Consider the following 26650-nt stretch of genomic DNA (forward strand, 5'->3'; position numbering starts at 1 on the left):
TGATGAATCTTTATATAATTGATGTACAGTTTAAAATAATATTAAAATGAGACAGCAGATTTATAATCCGAGTTTAACTGCTTTTACATAAGTTTTATATAAGCTAGTCGTACGTTTTACGTTCGACTGAAAATCATAATATCATAGTAAGTTTTTTGACGTAGTAAAGAAATTGATTGATTATACTGTATAAGCACTTTGACATATATTATAAGTTTTTATACATTCACAGCTCAGTTTAAAATATTTTCATAACACTGTGCATCGCAATTTTTATTGATGTAATTGCTAAAAATATACATATAATTTATTTTCGATTTTCATAGTAAGTAACAATAATAAATACTATAGCATCGTTATACTCCAGCTTTACAACAAAGTGTAAAAGATCTGTAAAAAAGTTTTGTAAAAAATATAATTTTTTATGTACTTCACAGTGTAGAAATTAGTTTTCGGGCTCGGTATATACGAGTTTTGCGTCTTTCTTCCTTTTTCTTAATACGGATATTCGTCTCTGTTAAGACAAAAGACAGAATTGAACGTACTACGATACACGTAATATGCATCCATGCATGGGACGGTTATGGAGCTATCGGAAAGACGAATCAATCGCAGCCGTTCTCGCCTCGCATTTGATAACATAAATTCTGTTCGGAGTGCGGCCGCACTCTCGCGGAGAGTGCGGAGTGCGCCGTATATACTCGTGTATACCGGGTCGTCGTGCAAAAATACTAACCCATATCCAGGCCGAGCGCGTGTCATGCAACGTGACTTCTGGCTCGCCGCGCCGCGCCGCGCCACTTCATCGTGCAAGCAATCGTACGCTCCCCACACGCCGGCGCGCGGCGGCGGTCGCTCGATTCGCGGATCAAAAACGTTGAGAACGTGGCATTATATAGAAATATATGTATATATAAATTAATAATATATTCGGATAATAAGTCAATTATGCAAGTATACATATATGTATAGTAATCGATTTATAATTATATTTTATATATAATTAGAATTATTATTATATAACAATTATTGATCGATATATAATTCTATAATTTTATGTCTGTGTGTGTGTAAAACCCACAGATGTAATCTGTTATATTTTTAGCGCAAATATTAAATGCTCGAAAAAATTATAAATCTCCCGGGACTCTCTCCAAATATTTTTCCGAACTATACCCTTTCGCTGATATCCAATCCTGATATTCTAGCGCGGATGCGGTACATATTGGTTTCTGCAGTCCCGCGAGAGACGGTCTCATGTATTTTATAATTCTAGAAATAGTATATACGATCGCGGAGCGGCACACAGCTGAATCCACCAGCATCGTCCCCGGTTTCACGATTTCGTCGAAAGGAACCTTGACTTCGTCATTGAAAAAAAAAAAAATCGAAAACGCCAAAGCGGCGAAGACGCCCGCAAGGTTGCGACTTAATTAAATACTGAATCTACCATGGGCTATATATAGACGGGCAGTTACGAACTTTCTACTATTTATTTTGCTGAGAATGATTTTACGTTTTATTTCGAGAATAAATGATTCGATTCCCCAGAAATATACGGCGAAATGAACTTTTTTTCCGTAAGAGATTGGAATCAACGACGCTGATTGCGAGACGTTAGATGACAGGATAAATGATCGTGATGAGCAAAGAATAATCTCGAGAATGAAAGGAGACGGTTCGGAGTTTTTCGCAATGAATCATCTGCCTCCAGTAATAAGATCGCCGTACTATTTTCCACGACCACTCGGCGCGTGCGTTCATCACTCATGCAGCACACATACGTACAGACGCAAAACACACACACGCACACATACAAAATGTACGTATAACGAGGACAGCGAAGCGCCAAGGTGACTGTCACTTTTTTCTCGAACGACACTGAATCTCTGTTATAACGATAGGATTATCGACCTCCAATATCAGTACTAGAGGAATTGCAGATAAATTTTACGAAATTTTACGAAAGAGAAAGAAGATTCAAGGCGAAAACACGAGAAAAAATATGCAGTCAATTTCTCAGACACTTTAGTTTATAAAACCACACATAGAATGATGAACATTGATGGTTATTGTAAAAATGTTTAGATTATAATTATTAAATTTATCATCAAGAATATTACAGCTTGTACATCTACTAGCATAGACATATCTACTGCTTTTATTCTTAATAAAAAGAAAAAATAATCTTTTTATTTATAAGTGCTCCGAATTAAAACGCATAAATCAACAGAAAAAAAATGTAAAGCTTGAAACTCAAAATATTTAAGTTAAGCCTCAAATAAAGAAGGGATAAATCTTATTTGTTCATCGTGCCATTATATTCCATTCGAGCGTCTTTGTTTAACTCCGGTTTGTGTCAGAAATGCCACGCGCAGCAATCAACGCGATACGATACAAACGATGAGACGGGTTTTGTTGCGCCAGTACTTTGTCTCGTCTTATCGCGCAACACGGTTTTATCGTCGAAATTTTCCACCAGGCGTACGAGCAGGCAATCGAGAAGGCCCTCCCCGTATCGCGCCACGGCGACGACGAGCGGAGTTTCGCGTTACCGTGCCCGAAAGGTGCGCGCACACGCGAATTTTTGGTCTGCATTTACCCGCGTCATATTTGATAAACATGAAAGGAGAGAGAGAGAGAGAGAGAGCGCGCGATCGATTAACCTCGGCCGCGCCGAAAATCAGTTTATGTGCGAACGCATCGCGGCAAGAGAAAGAGAGAGAGAGAGAGAGAGACGGAAAGAGAGAAAGGTGCAGCCATGGGCGGCGATAATAAATAGTCGATGACAGGCAGCCCCGACGGAATATGTATAAATATCGCGGCCACACCACCGCGAGTTATTGGTCCTCATATCGAATTCCATTGATGTCACCGCCGGACTTCTATTTCGGAAGGCCTCGTGTCATTAGGCCACAATTGTGCACGCACCAGACCCCGCGGTATATATATATAGCACGTATACATTGCATGATGATTGCGCACGAGCCTAAGGCCTGTGTGTACTGTGTACTTCGTACGACAATCCCCGCGTTGTTGATTCGCGTTTGTATATTTGCAGGAAATTGAAACCCCGTTATGTTACGGCTGATAAGAGCCGACGATGATGACGCAGCTATTTTTCTTTTTCTCTCGGCGTAACAGGTAATTTCCATGATATTCCTCCCGAGTAGACAAAAAAATCAGGTGTAAGCGATATTTCAAGAAGTGAGAACTGCATAAAGAAATATACAGGGCGTCCACTTGTAATGAATTTTCCCTAATTAAAATAATATTCTTGACTTGTGCGGGTTAAATGGAAAAATATATATAACAAAATTATTTTTCTCGTTAATATGGTAGATTTAATAGATTTATTTCTCTAATCGCTTTTCGATTCGTTCCTAAAAGATCCACGGAACAAAAGACAAAGGAAAATAATAGTTCCGATTGATCTTATATTAACCCTCCGTCTGTATACGTTTTTTTTTCTGCACGTTGGAGTGCATACGTGGGTCTGTCACGTTTGACGCTATTTTTCCTTACTTTAAAGTATTTAGAAAAATTTGAAAAAAATTTACAAAATATAGACGTCTACGTTGTAATTGACGATTTTATAGTCATTTTGATAATCATCGTTTATTTAATATTTTCTGGGCAGGCTTGCAAGTTTCACAATTACAGCGGATATCATTTTGGCTCGAACGCCGTAGACCCACGTATACAGACGGAGGTTTAAAACGAATATCGCGTTGCAATTTTTCACGACCTGGCGAGCGCTCTTTGCGAAACTGCATGTCCCGAATGCGACAACGGAAAATTTCGACTCTCCCCCAGCCCCCTTCCCCGCAGAAGTTATAACGCGACAAATATACAGAATAAAGGAAAAATACGGAGGCCGAAAGTGCAGCTCGTAACGTTCGTTTGGATGCGCGCTACGCATCGCCACGCATATATATGCTCCATCAAGGACGAGGAGAAAAGTGGCTGCCGAAGGAGGTCAGAGATTCGAGGGGGCATTGCTTTCAATTTGTATCGCGCAATTTAAAAGCGCTTAGGACAGCCGTGATTTATGTATCTCAGACAGATACGAGGGGGGTCTCGAGCTCGTCTCGTCTCGCCTCGTCTCGCCGTCATTACCATCCTACGATCGCGAAGTGATCGTGGGTCGAGAAAAATATTTTCTAGGGGCGTGTATGTGAAGATAGAGAAAGGAACAAATCGGCCAGAAAATAATCACGATAAATTATTGTATCGCGATATTTTCCAGCGATTATATATATATATATAAACGACCGTCTCAAAGAATTATTTATTTATCAGTGATTTTATTGCGTTTTGATTTATCGTTTGTTACTTTATTGCGCCTTTCTTTATTTCTCGCTTCTCGTTTTTACTATTTCAATGTCAATATTCTCGTTGCCAGACGGTAGGATCGTCGCCCCGCGTTCCATTCGTCACGATTATACCGATTGACCCTTGGAGTCGCGACAGCTACTGAGGACGGCGTTGTAATTCCAGAAAAGATAACGCACGTTACACACGTGCCAAGATACAACTGCGTCAAACCGCGAAACACAATACTGTCGCAAGAAACGGAATTTACATTATAAGCAAAAAGTAGTGCCCGCAAGGCGCGCAAACGCGCCGGCGTCCGCGACAACAGTTGCGGTAATTATCGCAATTTGCCGCGCTCGTATGGAAAATGAGTCCGGGGATATATGTCTCCCGCGGATGGAAGTAACTAAGAGATTTTACCGTCGCCGCGTCGCGTCGCACGTGGAGCTCTTCACGCGAGCGCACACTTCTAATTTATGCACGCTTCTTGAATATGCATAATTGAAACGCTCGCAGCAGCGAGCACGTTTGCGCGTGACGTACGTTTCACCATGTGTCATTATATCCCCTCGAGCTCCCACACACAAGTGTCATTAATTTGCGCGGATTAATTCTTCTGGCAAATGGTTTGTTTATCGGTTTCTTGGATCGCTATACGATCGACCTTCGATCGGCGAAAGAAACGTGAAAGAAGCTGATAAATTGAGACGTGACAAGTATTTCACGTGACATTAGCCTTTCTTAATAATCCGCGGCGTGCTGAATTTTATTTTAAGAAACTCAAGCAAACTCAAGAGAACGTTATTTTTTTCTGATACACATTTATTACTTCTAAATGAAAGATCACACTTACTAGAAATAAACTATATCTGATAGAGACGTGATAAGTATTTCACGTGACATTATCCTTTCAATAATCCGGCCTGCTGTTTTATTTATTTATATATGAATTTTATTTCTAGTAACGCGAACTCTCAAGAGAACACGTTATCTTTTTTCGATACATATTTATTACTTTTAAATGAAGAAGCTCGCACATATCTCCTAGAAATAGATTGAAATATATATATTGATAGCTTTTTAGCTAATGCAGATGGACCATAAAGATAGTATAAATCACTAATTTATCGCGTAACATTTAATTCAGGGACACGGCGAATTATTCATATATTTGCGAGTTTTTCTCCCTCAAAAAAATCGAGAAATGTTCCACAGGAAACGCGGTCGCCGGTGGCGCGTGCTTTCGAAGGTCGCTGACGTCGTGGAAAACGACATATATAATATTTCCTATTGACGGTATATCGACGGCATAGATAATGCCGCCGAAATACCTATAGCATCCGCCACGATCTTTAATCGTCCCACGATCCCGTTCAGGTCGCGGTTGGTTTCCATGACGCAGGCACTCCGTCCCGTTTGCGTCATCCACCGCGCACTTCGTACGTCGCGTGCAAGTACGACGACCGTTGGCGCGTAGGTGTTGTTAGCCGATATCGCGATGATCATCAGATGAACTTGAGCCGAAAATCCAACGCCTTATCTAACCGCCCCCCGGGCGCCAGCCCCTCGAACCGCCAGCTCGAAGGTGAGACGAGATTGCGACACGACGAGATATATATTTTCGTTAAGATATATTTTCGGACTTGAGAGCTCGAATCTTCGACAGCGTCAAAATAAAAAATTGACAGCGAGAAATAGGAATCTATACAAGATTGAAGTACGATTGCGCGACGTTAAGTGACCCTAGTCGATTCACGATCTTCAACACGCGTTTTGATCGTTGAATTTCGATTTGAAATCCCATTAAAGTATATACAGTCGGTCGTATTTGAAATTCAGATGAGAAACGTAAATATATTTATATGTCTGTTCTTAATTCCTCGGCTGTTCCTAATTCCGTATGTTTGTTAATTTGCACAGCTTACAGCTCGGAAGCTATTAATTATCCTCGCAACAAATATACGCGTTCTTCTCATTGTCGGCTCGAGCTCTGACACCTGTATGCAACGTTCGTGCCGGTTCGCGCGCTACTTTGTATTGCCCCAAGTGTGCACTAACCAGTGCAGGTGGTCGGACGTGCGCACAACCGTGTGTTCACACGAATACCGTACGCAAAGACAGCCGTCTACGCGAATCGAAGTCGATTTGATGCGTCGATGAATGGTCGATGTCGAATACTAATTGACATTTTTGTCATCTTCGACCTCGTCGTAGTTATTTATGTTAATTGTGCAATTATAAATATTTCTCTCTCTATATATAAGATTTCTATTTCCACTTCTTGGTATAAGGTGAAATTAATAAATTATTATTATTATAACATTTTTATTGCAAGGCCAGTTCTATATGAAATTGACGCAAACTTGAAAAGCATAGTATAAACTGTATATTCGATATAGAATTAAGGAAAGGGAGCTAATAGAAATATTCAGAATTGTTCAATTAACATAACATATAAATGATGAGGTCAAAGATTAGAAAAATAAAAATTTCATCGGAAAAACGCATCGATACATCAAAACGAAGTCGAGTCGACTAATTATTTCTGGCTGAGGGGAGAACGTATAAGATGACGCACGAATAAATCCGTGCAGATCGATCGGCAGAGTGTCAACGACCGACGCGATAGCTCGTAAGATGCGCATTGTATTAGAATTGTTGAAAGAAACGGCCGACTTACCTCGCTCGACATGCACAAGTTGCACGTAAAAAAAGAAATTAAATCAACTTGTCAAAACTGACTCGTGAGAAGGTAATTATTTCCCAAATTAGTTCTTTATCACGTCCTGACTTCGCGCGACCCCGAGATAACGCGCATAAATTATACTAATAAATCCACAAAACGTGCAGAACTAAAAATAATATCTAGATAATATTAAGTAATTATGTACCTAACGGGCAATTAACACGCGGGTGACGATGCTTGTTCAACGTCGCTCCTAAAAAAAGAGCGACTTATCACCCCACTGCCTAAACTCGAATGAAACCCGCGCGATACCGCGGGGCACGCAACATCAATGGTTTCCTCTCGTACGCCGATCGAACACGTGTGTGTTTAATTAACGCCCGATATATAGAGAACGAGCAACGAGCCCCTAGTTTCTATCTTATCTCGGGCGCGGCCACGAACGTCATTCGATGGTGCGTTTTCAAGGGGAAATACAAAGCACATCTACACGATGTCTAATTAGCGGGAGGAGATCACTTCGGCGAGGGAGAGGGCGGAGGGGAGAGAGGAAAGAGAGCGAGCTCGCGCGAGCGTGGGAGAAGGGAGGGGACGCGCGAATTAAGCCGGAGGCCACCTGTGTGTGTACACTTCGTGATAACACGCTATCGTAGCTTTCCGTAACCACGCGATGTCCCGCGATAACATTCCCGACGCGACGCGCGACACGTCGCGAATTTCCAAGCTTTCCGAGACATGAATGAAACTCGTTGCGCCTTCACTTACTTATCTGACGGAATGACCGAAACGTGATCGGCGTCTCCATGCATCGCGACGACTGTGACAGAAATTTTCCGGGAGATTATCTTATCGTTATCCTAAAATTACGCCGTCGCCGCCGGAAGCTACGACAATACACTTCTCCATTTGCGTTTTAAATTGCAAAAATCATTCATGAGGATTGCCAAACGGAGAGACCGTTGTAATGCTAACGCAACATTGTGATCTAGATTTTGCGCACGCACAAATCGCGTAAGCGAAATATATCGGGTCGAAAATAGAAGAAACGCGGGCCAATCGATGGCCCCTCCCGATAAAATTTTTCAGGAAAATATCCGTGTGTGCGTGCGTGCGTGCGTGCGTGCCATGCGTTCGTGCGTGCGAATCATTTGCAAAATAAAGGCACAATAACTAGAGGCGCCGTGTATTTCAATGTCCGCGAACGTGTTATGCAACGAGCGCGTGTGAATAAGCACGATAATATGCAAATATTTTTTTTTATATAATAATCCACTCGAGAGTGCATCAGAAGCAGACGCGTGGCGAGAGAGAAAAAGGAAAACAAGTGAGAGAGAACCCCGCCCCGCATTGAATTCAAGAAGAACAACCACCTCGGCGCGACTCCGCGCGCGATTAAATATTATAATTTAATTCTCCCTGGGGCGATAACGAATCTAGGACAAACAGAAAAGCGAATTCCAGAAAAATCTGCCCACTTACGTCTCACGCCACCGGCCTGACGTAAAACCGACCGACACGCGCATCTTGTTTTTTTCCTTTCTTCGCCTCGTCATTATGCGCCGTATACTGCGTTTCCACGCGTCGGATTTTTTTCCCGTATTTTGTAAAAGAGAGAACTCTCTCGTCTCTCGCGCGACTTTGCTCGCGAGATCCTCCTCTATTATGCTATGTGTGAATACGCGGATTGCGAAACGAGCAACGACACCCGCGTCGGGGTCTCTTCTCGTCTTTCACGCGCGTGCGACGCCGTGTAAAAAAAGGTGTATAGGATGACTTGTATGCATATCAGTCCGGCTGATTTCCCGTGCACGAGATGAACCGCATCGCGACAAAACGCGTTCGGCGACTCGGCCGTTTATCGCGCGAGAGAGGGAATATTTTTCCCGATCTTTTAAATCTATATTAACATTCATCGTTGTAAACAACGCGCGCGCCGAATGCGACCGTCGGCCTTTAAATCGTACGCAAAATACGATTTAGTGGAACACGTTGCCGCGCGCGCATGTTATTAATATTTATTCCGCCGCCGCGTTATTTATTCGCGCTTATTCGCAATATATCGGCGTGCGCACATTTGCGTTATTATTTATTCTCCAAAGTACACACAGACCGTCACACGTATGGAAACGGTTCGTCGCTCCGGATAAACAATTTTAAATCCATCTGACTGAAATTCGAGAAAACGTGTGCAGTCGCACCTTCTCACGTGGATGTACATGAATTATTCTTTTTTTATTTCGCGACAAATAATATTGAATCGATCGCACGTAATAATTACAATTATTAGTGGCTGCAATATTCAGCTACACTGTTAAATTCGTACACAGAAAAAAAAGAAGTGTTAAATCTTAAATCAAGACTCATATTCTTGTATATAAGCGAGAATCTATGTAATCTTCTTATAAGAATTTCAACTTTTTATTTCAACTCTTTTTTCTTAATTAAACTATATAAATAGATACCTTCGTTCAAGCAAGCTTCCTTCGTTTAACGTTATTTATATCTCATTTCAAGATAGATTCTTGCTTATGTACAAGAATATGAATCTCGATTTAACACTTCTTTTTCTGCGTAGCTGCGCTATCAAATTATAACTTTGACTTGTAAATTTAACCATTCTTAATAGGTTGCCACTGTTCCTATTCAATATGTCGTTAATTCAACTAAACTAAACTAATAAAGTCAAAATAATAAATTTCGACACACATGGTAGTCAAAAATAAAAAAAATGTTATTTAATTCAAGGTACTCAAGATACTGGAGTTTAAATTTCACTCTTTCATATTTAATAGGGTTAAACATTAGTTAAATTTTTCACGTTCGATCTGGCTAGCCTGATATGACGTAACGCAACGCATCAAATTTGGCGGGAAAACTTTACCCGGTTTCCTCCTCCTTGCGTGTCTCTAAACGGAGTCCTTCGTAAACGAAAAAGGGATCGCCAAGTCGGCGTGTGCCCGATTCGGAGGCGAGGGGAGAGAAGGGGGTGGCCACGGTCCTTTATAAATACCTGTACACGTCGCGCGCACGTGGGGAAGGGGGGGGGGTGGGGCAAAGCAACAACTCACCTCTCGTATTTCACCTGCATCGAGTGAGCGGAGGTGTCCTCCCAATAATTCTGCGTCTCCATCATCTTGCCGCATAGAACACGGGCGCGGTGGTGAAACCGCGTTCGCTCGCGCTTCCCGCGACGATCCGCTTCCGCCCTCTTCGCTCCTCCGCTCCGTCCCTCGCCCACGCCGTTCGCCGCTCGCCGCCCCGCCGGGCGTGTTATCGCTCTCGCCCCGCGAGAATAATCCGCCTCACGCGCGCGCGGTCACGTGACGCGTATCACGAGTCACGAGAGAAAGAGAAAGACGCGGCAGGGTTCTCCGGCTCTTCTCTTCCTCCGGTTGCGGTTGCGGAAGCTCCGCTCCGAGAACTCGAGAGCTCGGCCGAATCGGCGCGGGGATCGTCCGGCACGACCGACCGAAGGCGCCGATGATGATGATAATGACGATGATGCGTAGAGAGAGAGAGAACCGGAAGTACGCACACGCACGCACGCACGCACACACGGCACGACGGCACGGCACGGCACGGCGCGACACGGACGAGAGATACGACGTGTGCAGGGATTAGGTTAGTTTCACGTCCGCGGGCTCACTGACACAACTCGCGCGCGACGTCGAGACTCGAGAGAGGCGGCCGGCGACGCACGGCATACACGGGAACATTCGCCCACGACACGACACTCCGCTCCGCTGCTGGCTCCGAGTCCTCAGTCCGGCCGCTCGCGTCGCGGCCGCGCGCGCGATATATCCGTGCTGGCGCCCTCTTTCTCCTGATGCCCCCCCCACCCGCCCGCCCGCTCTCGCTCTCGCTCTCGCTCTCTCGTCGCGCGAGGCGCGCGCGTGCACCGGTTCACGATTCGCAATTCGCACGATTCGCGCCTCGTTTTTGTCCCACGGGGCGATCGCGCCGATTGAAGAGATCAGCCTTCCAACCTCCACTTTCCTTGTTATCGCGATAAATTCGATTCAGCTCTTCTCGGCTTTTCTTTTCTTCCTTTCCTTTCCTTTCCTCGCTTTCCTCCTTTTGCCGTCACTTTTGCTCTCCCGATCCGCCGCTTCTTCTTCTCGCGTCGCTCGAGAATACACGGCGGGGAAGACAAGTCGTCTCTCTCTCTCTCGAGAAGGAAGGTGACGAGACGACGTGTTCTCGGGTCGTCCCCGTCGCGTGGACCGTCCGAAAGAAAAATTCCGCGCGCTCGAACGTGGCCGGTGGCGCTCGGCAACGTGACGCTGATAAGGCCGTTGACTCGCGTCCGCGACCGCGAAATTCCGCGATACTCCGGCCGGGACCGTAATCCGACCGCCGCCGAATACTCGCGCGCGCGCGCGGACGTGCGGACGTGCGAAGGCTTCGTCCCAACGTCCGAGCCCCCACCTCTCCCCCACCTCCGCCGCACCGAAAAAAGATCTCGCGATAAGCGCGATAGATTCGCGCTGAACTTTCGCGCTGAACTTCCGGACGAGATGCTCGCCGATGCTCGACGTCGATCGATCGATTGAATGTAATGTGTCCTCGGTGTGTCTCCGATGTATCTCCGTTGCTCCAAGGCGGAGCCAGATCTCTTTCTCGAATGGTAAACTGATTAAATTCGCAACGCGCTGACGACGATACGCACACGGCGCGGATACACGGCGTGTCGTCACCTCGGCGGGGTTACGTGTAATCGCGCGCGCGGCCCTGTCCGCGCGACGCTCTCGCGATGAATCGTCTGGTTGGTGGGAGCAAATCCGGAGCCGCCTCAGGTGCGGCTGCACCGCTCGCGGAGTCGGGCGCTCGCCGCTCTCTGCTTCGTCTCGCGCGAGGTGGATGTTAAGCCCCTAATATCGAATTAGCAGCGATGTATCATCAAGCGAAAATTCGTCCGATAAAATTCGATTATAAGAGCAATATGAAATTTAAGTATTGTTAATTTAAAATTAATCTATGTTCCCATACGATTCTAAGATTTATGAAACTTAAATGTTGTTAATCTAAAATTAATCTGTGTTCTTATATGATTGAGATTAATGAAAACTTGAATATTGTTAATCCAAGATTTATCTATGTTCTCACGTGATTAATTGTAAGATTAATGAAACTTAAATGTTGTTAATCTAAGATTAATCTATATTTCTACATGATTATAAGATTTATGAAACTTAAATGCTGTCAATCTATATAAGATTAATCTATGTTTCCACATGATTATAAGATTAATGAAACTTAAATGTTGTTAAACTAAAAGTAATCTCTGTTCTTATGTAATTATGAGATTAATGAAACTTAAATATTGTTAATCTAAAATCAATCTATGTTTCCACATGATTATAAGATTAATGAAACTTAAATGTTGTTAAACTAAAAGTAATCTCTGTTCTAATGTAATTATGAGATTAATGAAACTTAAATGTTGTTAAACTAAAAGTAATCTCTGTTCTTATGTAATTATGAGATTAATGAAACTTAAATATTGTTAATCTAACATTAATCTATGTTTCCACATGATTATAAGATTAATGAAACTTAAATGTTGTTAAACTAAAAGTAATCTCTGTTCTTATGTAATTATGAGATTAATGAAACTTAAATATTGTTAATCTAAAATTAATATCTATATTCCCACATGAGGATTAACGTCAAGTATGTTTGATATCTAAATCTGAAATGTTACATCTATTTTTAATCCTTGGAGTCAAGAACAATTTTGAGAAAAAAAGTTTCGATAAAATCTTCAATTAGTCATCCTGGGATTTCTCACATCCTCAGATAATGGAGATAATGTTTATCTCGATACTCCGATACTAAAGAAATCTCAAATTGACGAAATCTAGTAAAATGGATACCAGCAAAGTATATTTCTTCTTGGAGCATTAGTGAAATAATTTTTTTAACGACCACCGTCCGCGTCAACAGAATTCTAGAGTAATTTGTTTTTAAGAAAAATGTTTATATTAACTGATCTTTGAATAGGATAAGTACTCATGAAAAGTTCTCTTGAATGGAATCGGGTATTAACGAAAACTTTACAAATCACAAACATAAATCTGGATAAGCAAGAATAATATTTCTTCGCTACACTGAGAAAAAAAGTTTCTACATTTTGGTAAATATTAGCTTGCATACAACTGACTCCATTTACTAAAATAAAGAAATATTTCCTTTTTATCAGTATGTGTATTCTGCACTGAGAAAAAAATATACTAATAAAAAGTAAAATTTTCTTCATTTTAATAAATGCAAAAGTCACAGTTGTATGCAAACTAATATTTACTAAAATGCAGAAAATTTCTTTTCCCAGTGTAATCTTCACATTTGTAACCATATTATATCATTCGTTATTATTTCTTCATTATTCGTTGTGAAATACAATAATTGACGAAAGACGGATCTCGACTCTCTCTCCCATTTTTCTCGCGAGTAATATACCGGATGACTGCAAACCGTTCCGGCGTCGCGCGTCGGGAAAAAAAATCATATAACGTTACACGTTACGCGAAACGATATCGGGAAACTGTTAGATATACGAGCGATATTACTCATCGGCACATGAATACACGATGACGGCGCGTTCGTGGGATCGCGATAAGGTCGGCGCGTTCTCGACACATCACGTGTTTGCGATAATTGTAACGATACGGTATCTGAAAATAGTTTCGACGAGATGCGCGCACACATGCGCGACCGCCAAAACAAAAACAAACAACGAGAGAAACACGCCACACGCCTGCTGCATCGCGTACCCGCATCGCGATAGCCATCATCGTCGAGATCGCAGCAGGAATAATCTTCGTGCGAATGCTCAACTACCAGTTATCGCAATTGTCACTCGCACTTTTAACAGATATAATTCATTTACAAGTCGCCGATTGGTGAAAATCGAAAAATTGAGACAAAAAGAATGAATGGAAAAAAACAATTAATGACATTCCGAGATTCCGCGAACAAAAGCGCGTTAATTAATTCGATACCGTGAGGCATATTATCTACATATGTAATCTAGGCGAGTGAAAATGATTCAGATCAAAGTATAAATGCTAATGACGCAAGATGACATAATAACGATTGATAGGGAGGTCTGTTGAATTGCTGATTGGCACTGAAAAGAAAAATAACGCGTTCTCTTTTAAAATTCTGCGTTTGGAGATAATATCTTTTTTCAAGGCACGCGTTGTTTTCGTTTAATCTCCTGCAAATACGTTTCCATTGCTGATCGCTAATTGCCGGAGTATCACGATATCATTACTCATCGCTGCAGCGTTTCGTTATTAAACACATACGCGTGCGAGGCGCGAGATTCGCATTGGATTTATCTTTCAAGTATATCTACGAGGTACACGGCAAGGTATACTCTTCTATTGCAAAGATTAATGATTACGCAAAATTTTTCACCCATTGCCATTTATGAAAAGAATATCATTGCGCGCCGAAAAGTAAGCCGAAACATGCTACTAGCTTTTCAACACTTCAGCACAAATATTCATATACTAAATTGTATTCACGCATACATATTATATCAATAATGTTATTAATTTATTATTTAATAAATCTCCAATCTCGCGTAACTTAAAGTGTAATATTATGTAATTTTGCTGGAGTAATTTAAGATCAAATTATAATATGCAAGAGAGAAAGTTGAAATCTTTCTTTCGTATATAAATTATTACGTATATTTGATAAGAAATGATATAATTTCAAGTCTAGCGAAACTCCTAAACCTATCTTTTTCTATAATATGATACCGTATCGCACAGAGATCGATGCAACGTGTTTCGTAATATCGGTGACTTTGGAAAATCGATCCCCGATATCGATCGGTGCATCTCAAATCTCGTGATTCCATCCTCGAGAACGAGCATCGAGTAAATAACATTCAAAACAAATCTAATATCGGGATTATCAGGACGAATGTGATACAAAACATCGCAATTCCAGGATATGTTTTCCTATAGAAGGAAAACAAAAATCTTATCAATTGAAAAAAATTTTGTTTCCTCAATTTCGAAAGATTTTATTAATTAAAAAGAAATCAATTTTGCAGAATATGGGCGATAGTCAGATTCTTTACGAAAGTGTAAAGCCCATATCAGACTACGGATTGGGATTGAGATTGGATTAAAATTTAATCAATCAAGATAGAGAAAACTGACCTCAAGTTTAGTGAACTTTGCATTGATTGGTCAAATTTCAATCCAATCCAATCTCAATTCCAATCCGTAGTCCGATACGGGCTTAAGAGAGAACGATGGTCTTAAGATCGAAAAAGTAAGAACGCGCCCCGCAATTCTGTCTCGAAGGGATACTTAATCCGCGAAAAAAAAAATCGCGTTGACCATTGACAGATATAAATAGCGAAAACATGTTACGTACCAGTTCCAAGAGTTCCGAGCAACGTGCGAGCGCGGCTTTCAAATAGATTATCGAGCCTCGACTGCGAGGCACATCGTCGCGTCCCGTAACACCGCGCTAACACCCGATGATGCAAATACACCGGGGCGACGTAAGGTGCAGCCCGCGTGCGAGGAAAAAAAAAGAGACGGAGGGGAAAAAGGAGAAAGAGAAAGAAAAATATCACAGCTTTCCAGGTGAAAGTCTCCGCCGTCGAGGGGGTGAAGCGGGGGACTCGCGACGCTACTGACTACTGACCAAAGACGTGCGGAGCGCGGAGCACGGGTTCTCTCAGGGTAGCGCGGAGGGTGTGCGCGGGGCGCGGGAAAGGGCGCGAGGAAGGTGAGCTGGCCGGTGCGGAGCGCGGAGTGGGAAGCGTGCGGCGGTTACCACGCTATGCGACACGTGCGCGTGACGTCACGGGGCCGGTCACGCGAGCACCGTGTGCTCCCGATCACGTGTCCTGTCACGCGCTCGCCGCTCCATCCCTCCTTCACTCCCTCTCTCTCTCTCTCTCCCCCCCTCTCTCTCTCTCTCTCTCTTTATCTCTCCCCCTCTCCTCACCGCGGCCACTCCGCGTCTCCGCCGGCCGTTGGTTCGCCTTTCTCGTCTTGCGGCTGCTCCTTTCGAGCGCGTATGCGTGCATACGTACATGCGAAACTCGCTCTCTCTCGCGCGCGAACCCGATTACGCTCCAAATGCATGTCCCTTCCCAGTCTTCCCACCCCTTCGCTCCTCCCGACGTCAATCATTCCGAGATGGCATGCATTCTGCGATTGTCTCGCGACTTCGGACGTCACGCCGCGCTTCGCGATGATCTCTCGACATCGAAGGCTCCTCTAATCGAGCTGTGAGTCTCTATGTCAGATAAAAAAAACCGAGCATGAACTATTTAATTTTAGAAATAAATAATTTATAGCTTTTTCGACACATGACGTAAAAGTCTCCCGAGGTTTGTTTTGCCCGTATGTAAATTTCGATTAACGCCGATATAGGCCTGCAAGTTGTTTGTCCGCGACATATTTAGATTTTTGTTTTTTTCGCTTTTTAAACATACATTATTTAGACTTTGCACGTAATATCCGTCATCGTCAATGTCAATTTCGAGTTTCTATCTTGTTTGCTTGATGAAATTTTCGGACGAGCCGGAGGCTGCGGGGGAAGGAATTGACGCTGACATTTAATCCACGCTCCGTTCGCTATACGAGCGAGGGCGAGGAGCGTGACGTCGGACTTGCAAGCATCTTACAACGTAATGCGGCTCTGTGAAAGAACGATTGATCGCGGGCTCGGGGTATAAATATGACGAGCTCTAAGTTTGTGCGCGCAGCACGTGCAACGGCCCGCCCACGCGAGCACCACTATTTCTGGCGTGAGAAATTCTATTGGGGCGAATAAAGGGTCGGCGCTTACGTCCCGTCCGTCCCGGTCGACCGAGGGAGGCAAGACTGCAAGGCTCGCGCTCGTGTGGGACTTTCAGGTTCAAGTATACCTGGGGGGGGGGGAAAGGGGGTAAACCGGGAGGAATGCGTCTTGGGAACGCGAGGATCTATCGTCAGGGCGTTGTCGCTTCGCGCGCGGGGGAGTCGAAATTCCAGGACGAGAAGGGAACGTCGCCGTGACGAGTTATGTAAACGCTATAATTACGCGCCGTTGCGAGCGAATGTTCTAATTCGCCAAGGACAAACGAGCGGACGGTTTTGCGATGATCGACGGAAGGCTCGCGGCATCCCTAACGCACTGTTCAATATTAAAAGATGAAATTTAAACCAGTACCTTGAGCTAACATCTTGTTTTTAACTACCATGTGTGTCGAAATTTATTATTTCAACACAGAACAGTATTTACTTTAACTCCATTATTTTAGTTGAATTAACCCTTAAATGCCACACCTCTCAAGAATCTCGTAAATGACACATGGGGTCTAAAAGACCCCAGCATGAAAAATGTCTCCTTACTCATTGATTTTTTTATATTTAGTTATGAAAATTATTTTCAATGTTGTTCAAGGCTTAGAAAAGAGAATAAAATGCTTATATTGTTAAAATTTCAATTTCAACATAGTATAAAAAATTAAGTAAACTGAGTACTGCTAAGTGTACAAACGATAGGTCAATCACTCAACTATCATCAATGGGAGCATGAGCTCCATTTTTGGCAAGAACATTTGAAAACATTTCATTCTAAAGGGTCTGGGGTCCGCTGGACCCCGGGTGGCATTTAAGGGTTAACGACATATTGAGTAGGAGCAGTGGCGATCTGTAGGAATGATTAAAATTCAGCATATTTTGACTACGAATTTAACAGGGCACGCGCCGGATGTATTTATATACATTTGGCATTGTCATTTTCCGAATTGATAGTCGACTTTCGTTACGAAAACTTAAAATTGTAAGTATTAAACTTTTCGAATAAATAATTTTTCAATTTATGGTGAAATGAATAGGTCTCCGTTGCTCGTTTAACTGCAACTTAATGCACGTCGCTTCGAAAACGCCATCACCTAATACGTTAACATTGATATTCGAGGGAATCGTCAGGGGGAATGTCACCGTCCTGATTTAAAAGCACGTCGATATTTATTGCCGCGCGCATTCCTGCCCGCTTTCAAGCTATAAAGTCACGTAGCCTGGGACGAGCGGCCGGCGCGGCGTTTAAGCGGCGCATAATTTCATTCCGATCGGCGCGTAGAGGGCCTCCGTCCGGCGGCGACGGAGGAATTTAAATTGGCTTGTCTCACAGGCAGGATCCGGTCCCGGAACTACAGGTTCAACAGCTGCTCGCGTACGTGTCAACGTTGAGGAAAGGCGAGAGAGGCCGAGAAGCGAAGCCTGACGATGGCGAGGATCGTTTCGCTTAAAATGCGAAAATGCCCAGTTGCGCAAAGTGCGCCACGCACAGACAAGAACGGTGAGAAGAACTCTTGCAAGCAACGGTTAACAAGATTTTTTAGAGATGTGTTTTTAGTGCGTGTTATAATTTAATGTCTGTTAGTAAATAATATACGCGGATTGTTTGTATTTATGTTGGTTTAAATTTTCTTGAATTTAAAATAAAAGAAGTTTTTTTAGTAACGCTAAAAACTTTGAATGAAAAATTTAAATAATAATTCTTAAATTGTCATATTTACACATTGTAAAATGATTAATTTTTATGTATAGAATATCTCTTTCCCGATTTTCTACACATGTTGCTAAAATAAAATATTAATTTCTAGAAATGCGATAATTTTCTATAAATCTTTAACTAAATATATGAATTTTTTTTCAGAACTTCTCGTACACTTATATAAACATTGTCAAAATCGGCTGGATTGACCCACTTAACGGTGCTAAAAATATTACGTGCCATCTAAGGATTAATATATAAGAGCGAATATTTGTGAGACACAAATGAAAATTCCTCGCGACGATTCCTCGAATTGCAGGAATATCAGAGAACGTTTACGAATTTTTCGCGTATCTCGCTTTTTCCCCGAACAAGCTCGTCTATAAGCGGACCGGAAGGGTTGGACTATTCGTCAGCGAATTGAATTAAAGGTGGTCGCGTGTGCGTCGTGCGCGTAATAGACGAGGCCGGATCAAGAATAGCCCGTGGTTGCCACAGATCGAGTTTATTTTCACGTGCGCGTCGTGCGGAGGATAAGTCCAGCTATTTTCGCAGCCGGCGGCGTCGCGCGCGCCTTCGTATTACGTTCGCATACGTCAAGTTCGTACACCTATCTTACTTTGTCGCGGCTGCCGAGACTAAGAGAGATCGCCCCTTTCCACTTATATCAAATTCCCGCTCTAAATCTGCGTCGTCGGTTCTCGAATTCTCCGCTCCGCTGCAGCGAGAGCGAGAAAAAGCGCGAAAGAGAAAGAGGGGAAGAAGAAGAAGAAGGGAGCATATACAATTCATTCGATCGCGCGTATAATCGATGCAACGCTCTAATTTTCGCGTGGCTATTTCTAGACGGAGGAGGAAAGGAATGAATCCGCAGCGCGTATCGCGCTGCGGAAGAAGGTTCGCTGCATTCACAACGGGAGCCTTTTGCCATCCGATCGCGAATATCTAGAGCGAACGCTTTACGTTAATGATTTAAATCAACTGACGTAGAGACGTGAACGAATCCCTTTTTGTTCCTTAGTTATGGCAGTTTACTTTCACCTTATTATCGCTTTCCTAAAACTGCAGTGATAAAATGACAGATATACTTTGCCATGCACAGTACAAATAGATTATATCGTTATCAAGAGTGTATTTGGTCTAAAATCTTACACTGTTAAATTCGTGGTGTTAAATTATACCAAATCTGAGTCATTTTTAACCATTTCTATATGAGTCACTGCTCCTACTCAATATGTAGCTAATTTAACTGAACTAATAAAGTTAAAATAATACTGTTTTGTGTTAATAAATTTCAACACGCATGATAATTGAAAATGACAAAATGTTATCTAGCTCAAGGTATTGGTTTAAATTTCATTCTTCAATATTTAATAGTGTATCGACTTCTTAGGGCGAGGAAGAGTGACGCGGAGCGTGATGCTGGGCGCGGGCGAAGCTATATTTATGCGGGATGGATGCGTGACATAACGGTGCCCGGCTGTTCCGCGAGCGATTATTCATCGCGTCCACCTTTAAATGACCATCCTGCGACGGGTGCGCGGTGGCTTATACTTGGTTTACATAATCCCGGCAAAATGCCGGCGCTTTCTAGTCCGGCGCGTGTCGCCCCGCGGCCTTACGCGGCGCTTTCGAAACGAACGGAGACGAAAAAGCTGCACACGTGCCGGGGCAGCCACGACCGCTGCTCTTTTTATCGGGTTTATACTTTTAATTACCCGTCGAGCTTTAATCTCGCCAGCGCCAGGCGGCCTGCTTAATCGCGTGGAACTTGACACGCGCCTACGAAAATTCTGCCGATCGACTTTCTCGGTGCGCATAACAAGTTCTCTCAGTTATTCAACGTGTGGCTGCGTATTTTCTAAAAAACTTTTTCCACAAATACGATGTTTTTGCGTATTAAATATTTACAATTAAATTGAAGTTCACGAACAAGGAATAAATATTTATATGGGTACTCTTCGTAATAATCAAAAACGTCATATACGATTTGTATTTAGTTAACACGCTTTTTATGTAGATAAAAAAACGCCATTTACAGTCCGTCTAGTGATAATAAAACGCGTCTAACGGTAATAAAAAATGTCAATGTAATTATTGGTAACGGTATCGAGTTATATATATATATATATATATATATGGGAGGATATATACATTTCGTAAGTCTCTCAGGAAGGAAAGGGTTGGATGAGAATCTTGCTCGAGGGCAAAAGCGTGCAGCTCGCCGCTAAATGCAGCGCGCGAACATGCATTCTTCCCCCTTCTCCGCCGCCGCGACAACGGAATCCGTGTCGACCTCTTCGGTGGAACAAGGTGCGCTTTGCAATTCCGAGCGCTCGTTCGCGCTCGATGCGCGACAGGTACGGAACACCGCGCCGGCCGTTGCGTATATCGTGTCCTCGTTAAATATATACCTGCGTTGCATTCCGACGCGGAGACAGAAAGCGGGGGAAAAAAAGTGCGAAGGAAAGAGAAGCTGTCGGGAGGGAGGGAGGAAGGGAGGAATAAATATTATTGCGCACACGATCGAGGACGGTTTTTCACAGGCAATTGCTTCCAAGATAAGCCACGCGCGGACTTTCATTAACTCGCAATAATTCTTTATTACTTATCATCAATTTTTTATTATCATCAAGAGCTGCATGGGTTTGAAAATAGTTGTTAGAGAAAATAAGGAATCGTATAGAAGCATAAAACTCTTCATGTCTAATTATCTTTTTGCGCAAACGACCTAGTCTTTAATGAGTCACATGGACAAATAAATTTGTCGCTCCGCGAGCGTCTCGCGAGATCGAAAGATCGAATATACACGCGGATCGGAAATATTTAAAGCGCGTCAGACGTTTACGACGGCCTCGCCGCGCGATCGCGCGTGCGGATCCGTCCGATGGAAAACGAACGAGGCCGCGTCGCGCGGTCCGGACTATTTTCCATCTACTTTCCCGTATTATGCAAGCCCGCGCGAGCACACGACGTGCTCGCGGGACGCGGCGACGGGACGGGCGGTCTCGGCGTGCCACAATTTGCGCAATAAATCGCCATGGCGACGATGTCATCGGGCACCGTTCCGCCGCGGCCGCAGCCGTGTATCGGTGTATCGGCGGACGTAGCCGCGCCGCGCCGAGCAAGTCGAGCCACATTGCGTGCACGTGTCGGGAAGGGTGAACGCGTGGTCGCGCGCGTGACTCCGCGCGGCCGAGGCGTGCCCTTCTCCCGATCACGTGGAATGTAACGCGGTCTGAACATTCCCCCCCGTCGTCTTCCCCGGGCCCTCGGCGGCACCTTTCCCGCTCTTGTCCGCTCCGCACGAGAAGCGCTTCTCGCGCTGCACCGTCGCGAGTCCCGTGGAGGCTGTTTCCTTGCCGTCGCGCCGTTTCCAATGACCTGCAGCGGTAAATCCGTGATGCGTGATTACGGAGGACGAGGCTGCGGAAAAACTGTAACTTGGCGAGAAAAACTCCTTCCCAATGATTGCGAGCTTCTCTTTCATCGCGCTTTTATTTCTATTTACGAGAGATGTACGTGGATGAAAGAAGTATTTGTACACCACGTCTCATTTGGAATATTTGGAAAGAAGAATATGTGATTCTATAATGCACTTTAAATATATTAATATTATAATGAAAGCGATGTGTTCTGATGAAACACATTGCAGTAATATTTTTTCTACGTGAGACGTGCAAGTATCCCTCTTTATCAATTGTGTATTTGAATTCCTGGAAAATATTATCACAAATTACTCGATCAGAATAATTTCTGATATCAGTGTTTCAGATCGCGCGATAAATTGCGAAAACATCTCTTACACCCTCGGTAGTCTGTCTTCACCCATTGTTTGCGAACACCGTTATCGTTTCTATTATTTATACAATACTAATAATATACTGTTTCAAGCAGCAACGCATCATACGCGTCACGCTCAACCTTCTCTGTATATTTTAGAGAAATGAACGGTAATTATAATCTTTTTCTCTGGTATTACTCTTTTCCTCTGGGCAGAAATCAGAAGTTTCGCGAACGAACGACTTGAACTTTTTCCCAGAAAGATACTCGCGTTGCAAAACGAGCGGGTGCAACAAGCGCGTCGTAAAAGATCGTCGCACAATTAACGACGATTATCGCAATTAGCGACGATAATACCTGCGATAACTCCTGACTAACGTAGCTGCAATTAAGCGCAAGATATGTGGCACAAAACGGAGCAGCGTTAGTTAATAAACATGAGATGCAAATAAACGATACATATTTAACTGTTTAAAGACAATATCTTTTCACCTTCTGAAAGATTTATAAAAAAATTCTCCTCCCTCTCTTCTCATATCTCTTTTCTATATTGCTGTAAAATATTTTAATCCATTGCCTCATGTTCGATTCTGTCCATTGCTTTTTTTCTCTTCTCGATCACTGTCCATCTTTACCTCATTTTTTGTTTCATTAAAATAATTATATGATTTTTTATTGTCACGTATTTTCCATTTTCTTTTTAACTGAATGAAGTTATTATTATTATTATATTATTCGATTGAGTTTATAAAATCCTTAGAAGAAACCTTATGTGCTCCTCTTTAGCTTAAATTTTATAACAATCTTTTAACTTCTTTATTTAAAATATACTAGAATACGCATTCTATAGTTCGCATTCGTATAATTTCAACTCTTTTGCCAAACGGAACACGTTTCCTCGAGGTTTAACAATGCTTAATATTTCGTTGAATTTAAAACGGATTAGCGTGTGGTCGCGAAAATGAAAAATGTGCAAAGTGAAACGGTCGTTCCATTGATAGATTATCGCGCGCTCTCGGCATGGCCGAGTCCGTAAAAGGAATCGAGTGACAGAGAGCCGTGACCACCAGTTAAAACTGTCGCCAGACTTGCACTTCCGCCCTAAATACGCGTCTGAAGTACGAGATCCGGTTCTTACGTGACAGCTATACGTACGAGGTCGCCCGTGGTAGAATGCGATTTAGTTTTCGAAAGTAGGTATACGGTCGCCGCGAGTAGGTGATATCTACTGGCACGTGTTCACTTATCTGACAAACGACGGCAGCTGCCACTCAATGTCATTCTAAAAAAAAAATACTTCTCTTAATTCCCGCAATAAACGGTGAATCGAAATTTTATGTCTCATCTTTACGCCGTAAAGTTTTTAAAATTCTTCCCATAATACTGAAATAAGAATACTATATCTGTACCTTAGAGGTAGAGAATCAGTTTTTATCAAAATTGGAGTTAATACTTTTTCTAATAGTTTATCCAGGTGTAATTGTTTGTCTAATAGTAATCAGGAGTTTAAATTGTACAATAAAGGGTCTTATTACTGTCCATTATTACTAGTTTCTAAGATACAATGTTTAGAAAAAGTATTGGAAATTTTTAATTATAGAGATATTAAATCCTGTTTTCTCTAAATTTCTAATAATACCATTCTTTACCTCTAAAGTACATATATATATTACCAAAATCATAAACACAAGTTTGTGACAAAGTGATCATCGGGAATAAATGATTGAAATTATTTAATGGGCGTTTTCGAAAGAGATGGTTTTGAAAACATTTTTCGCGTCTCTATTTAAAATAATTAATTAGAATTATTTTTAAAAATTAATTAAAATTGTTTATTTAAAAAAAAATTTTTCCGTATCTATTTATTTAAGAAAAAAAAGGAAATAATGCGTGTCAGCTGCATATAGAGCTGTTGTTTATATGGCACTGTTATGCAGGCTACATTCGCCTTGGAGGTCGCAAAGATTAGCTCTCCGTGAGAAACTGATGTATTCTATGCGCGGCCATAAATAGCCGACGATATAAAACGGCACCATTGCTCGCCGTATCATAACACGCACCATAAAATTAGATATCTGCTTCATTAATGATGCGCGCCGAAAGGTCAGAGGGAGCAGTTTGAACCCCCTTCAGAAATGTCAATTTGCGTTGTACCGGTGTCGCTCTCCGGAGCTAATATATCGTGTAACCGTGGACCTTCCTTTGCGAGGCCGTCACTTCATCTTCTTTTAACTATAATGATTCTAACAACGTGGCAGCATAAAAATTCTCGAATAAAAATGTACAACAGCGTGACGATGTTCTCCGACAGGAAAGCCGATAGGAAAAATTTGATAAAACGCGGTCCGCGGGGAAAAAAAAGAAGTGCCGCTCCCTCAAAATTATCAGGATCGCCACTTCCGTTCCTCTATTTTTTTCTCAGGTAGTGCTTCTCGGTAGGGCGTTTTTCTGACGCTGCGATTTTTATCCCGCGCTTCCATGAACGACAAGCTCGAGCTCGGCTCACGGAGCCGCGACGACGTTCCAGGAAATAACGCCTGGCCGTCCATCGGCGTGCCAATCCGTCCGTCCGCCAAACCGTCGACGTAATCGCCGGCTTCTTATCGGCGCCGCCGGGTTTTTTTTTTCGTGCCCGGCGTCACGTTTGCCTTCCCCCGAACGTGCCGCAACGGTCGCACGGGCGCACGCACGACGCACCGGGTCGCACGCACAGCACGTCGCATCGCCCGTATCGCACGTTTCCCACGAAACGCGCGGAGCGCGGGCCCTCCCGGCCCTCGCGCCGCGTGATAACGTGCGGTCGATAACGGATCGGGCGGAAACGTGAGAGTTTCCGATACGGATCGCTCACGTTTACCGGTCGCTCGTCTCGCTCCCGATTCCCGTCGCGGCGTTTCGGACTCCGGAATTCCAAGCGGCGCAACGGCGGCCGGATCACGCACGAACGTGACCGTTCCCGCGACTGCGTTCTTCTTCCCTCGCGGTCCTCGCGGATCGGTCAATTGTATCAATCACGTTGGGAACCGGCCGGCACGTACGTCGAGTACGTTGACATGTGCGCGGACGGGAGAGACGTTGATACGCCCAGCCGCCGACAGCACGTGCGATTCGGTTTCGTGAGACCGAAGTGTCCATCCGCGAATTCTTATATATTTGCGAATTACCGATCTCTGAATCACAGCCTTGATGTCATGCATGATTAATCACACAAGAGCGATCACTCCCATATCACTATCTTAAAAACGAGATCTTTCACCTGATCAGAATAAGATCGTTATATTGTTAGATTGTTATCAAAGTTATGTAAATATTAAATTATTAATATACCGATTTATTAAACAACACTAGCTCCCCTTTGGTTTTTTCCTTCCTGTTAACGTAGTTCCGTATTAACCATTTTTATTTTACAATGTGTCTAAAAGTGGTCGTTTAACTTAATTATTAATTAAAATAAGACGTCTATGAAACGTCTCAAAGACGTCATAAATCGAGTCATAAAACGTCATAACGTCTTTCTCAGTTTTATTAGACGTCTTATAAAAGTGTATATTTAAGACGTCATGTTCTCCGGGGTGGAACGAAATGTCATCCGCAAATCCTTAAATTACCGATTACTGAATAACACTCTCAGTCATGCATGATTAAGATCAAGAACGATCACTCTCGTGTCATTGTCTTAAAAACCTCTCACGTGAAATCTCTCTGCATATTATATTGATATAAAATCGCTTCTTTATTCCTGTTACAAAAATTGTCAGCAATGAGAAAAGCGACACTGGAGATTAAGTTGTGAAATATGATAGATAGCGCATATCATTGCGTTTTAAAGCCCACTCGCCTTAACTGAACAGGCTATCTGTGGAGGAGATAAAAGACCACCCGATCTTGCATGACAGATCCGCGTATTCCGGTATTGCATGGGTTAACGTATCAAAGTTTGCGTAATCTAAATATAAACAGATAAAATCTACTTTCAGTCAGTCTCGAGTAACCTTAACAGACTCTTAACAGTGGTTTGGTGTCAAGATTGAAAAGTTGTAGCACAGGTAAAATAATTTTCAGTCAAATCCGATCTTGTAAGAAAATCAGCTTCGAATTGAAAATCGCGCGGTTACAATTCTCTTTTGTTATTATAAAAACTGACACCGTACGCCGGAAATGAGATAAAAGTTGTTTAGTTTAACCAGATATATAACCCCTGACACTACAACCATATACGTCTTGCGACGTACTTGCGTAGTTTCCTCCACTTCTCTTCTCTCCTTACCGACTACTGTCTATTTCTGCCAATGTAAATTAACTTTAATCTCGGTTTAACTTGCTTTTTAATCTTTTTCT

The 26650-nt window shown here is 42.9% G+C and overlaps 1 protein-coding gene across 2 annotated transcripts in view; it reads right to left on the reverse strand.

The window, feature by feature from the left end:
• Cwo (hairy/enhancer-of-split related with YRPW motif protein 2) overlaps positions 1–15614 on the reverse strand; it is a 45767-nt gene extending 30153 nt beyond the window's left edge. The window contains exon 1 of one of the 2 annotated variants that reach the window (XM_071780190.1): positions 15404–15614. Coding sequence is in view for 1 of the 2 variants with exons in the window: in XM_071780188.1 (XP_071636289.1) it covers positions 10072–10136 (65 nt within the window). In the remaining variant the exon portion in view is untranslated. Of the gene's footprint in view, positions 1–10071; positions 10805–15403 lie in introns of those variants that run through there. The other variant, XM_071780188.1, reaches the window with a different exon arrangement.
• Positions 15615–26650: the final 11036 nt, after the last annotated feature.

Source organism: Temnothorax longispinosus, chromosome 6 (genome assembly GCF_030848805.1).
Source record: "Temnothorax longispinosus isolate EJ_2023e chromosome 6, Tlon_JGU_v1, whole genome shotgun sequence".
Lineage (NCBI taxonomy): Eukaryota > Metazoa > Arthropoda > Insecta > Hymenoptera > Formicidae > Temnothorax > Temnothorax longispinosus.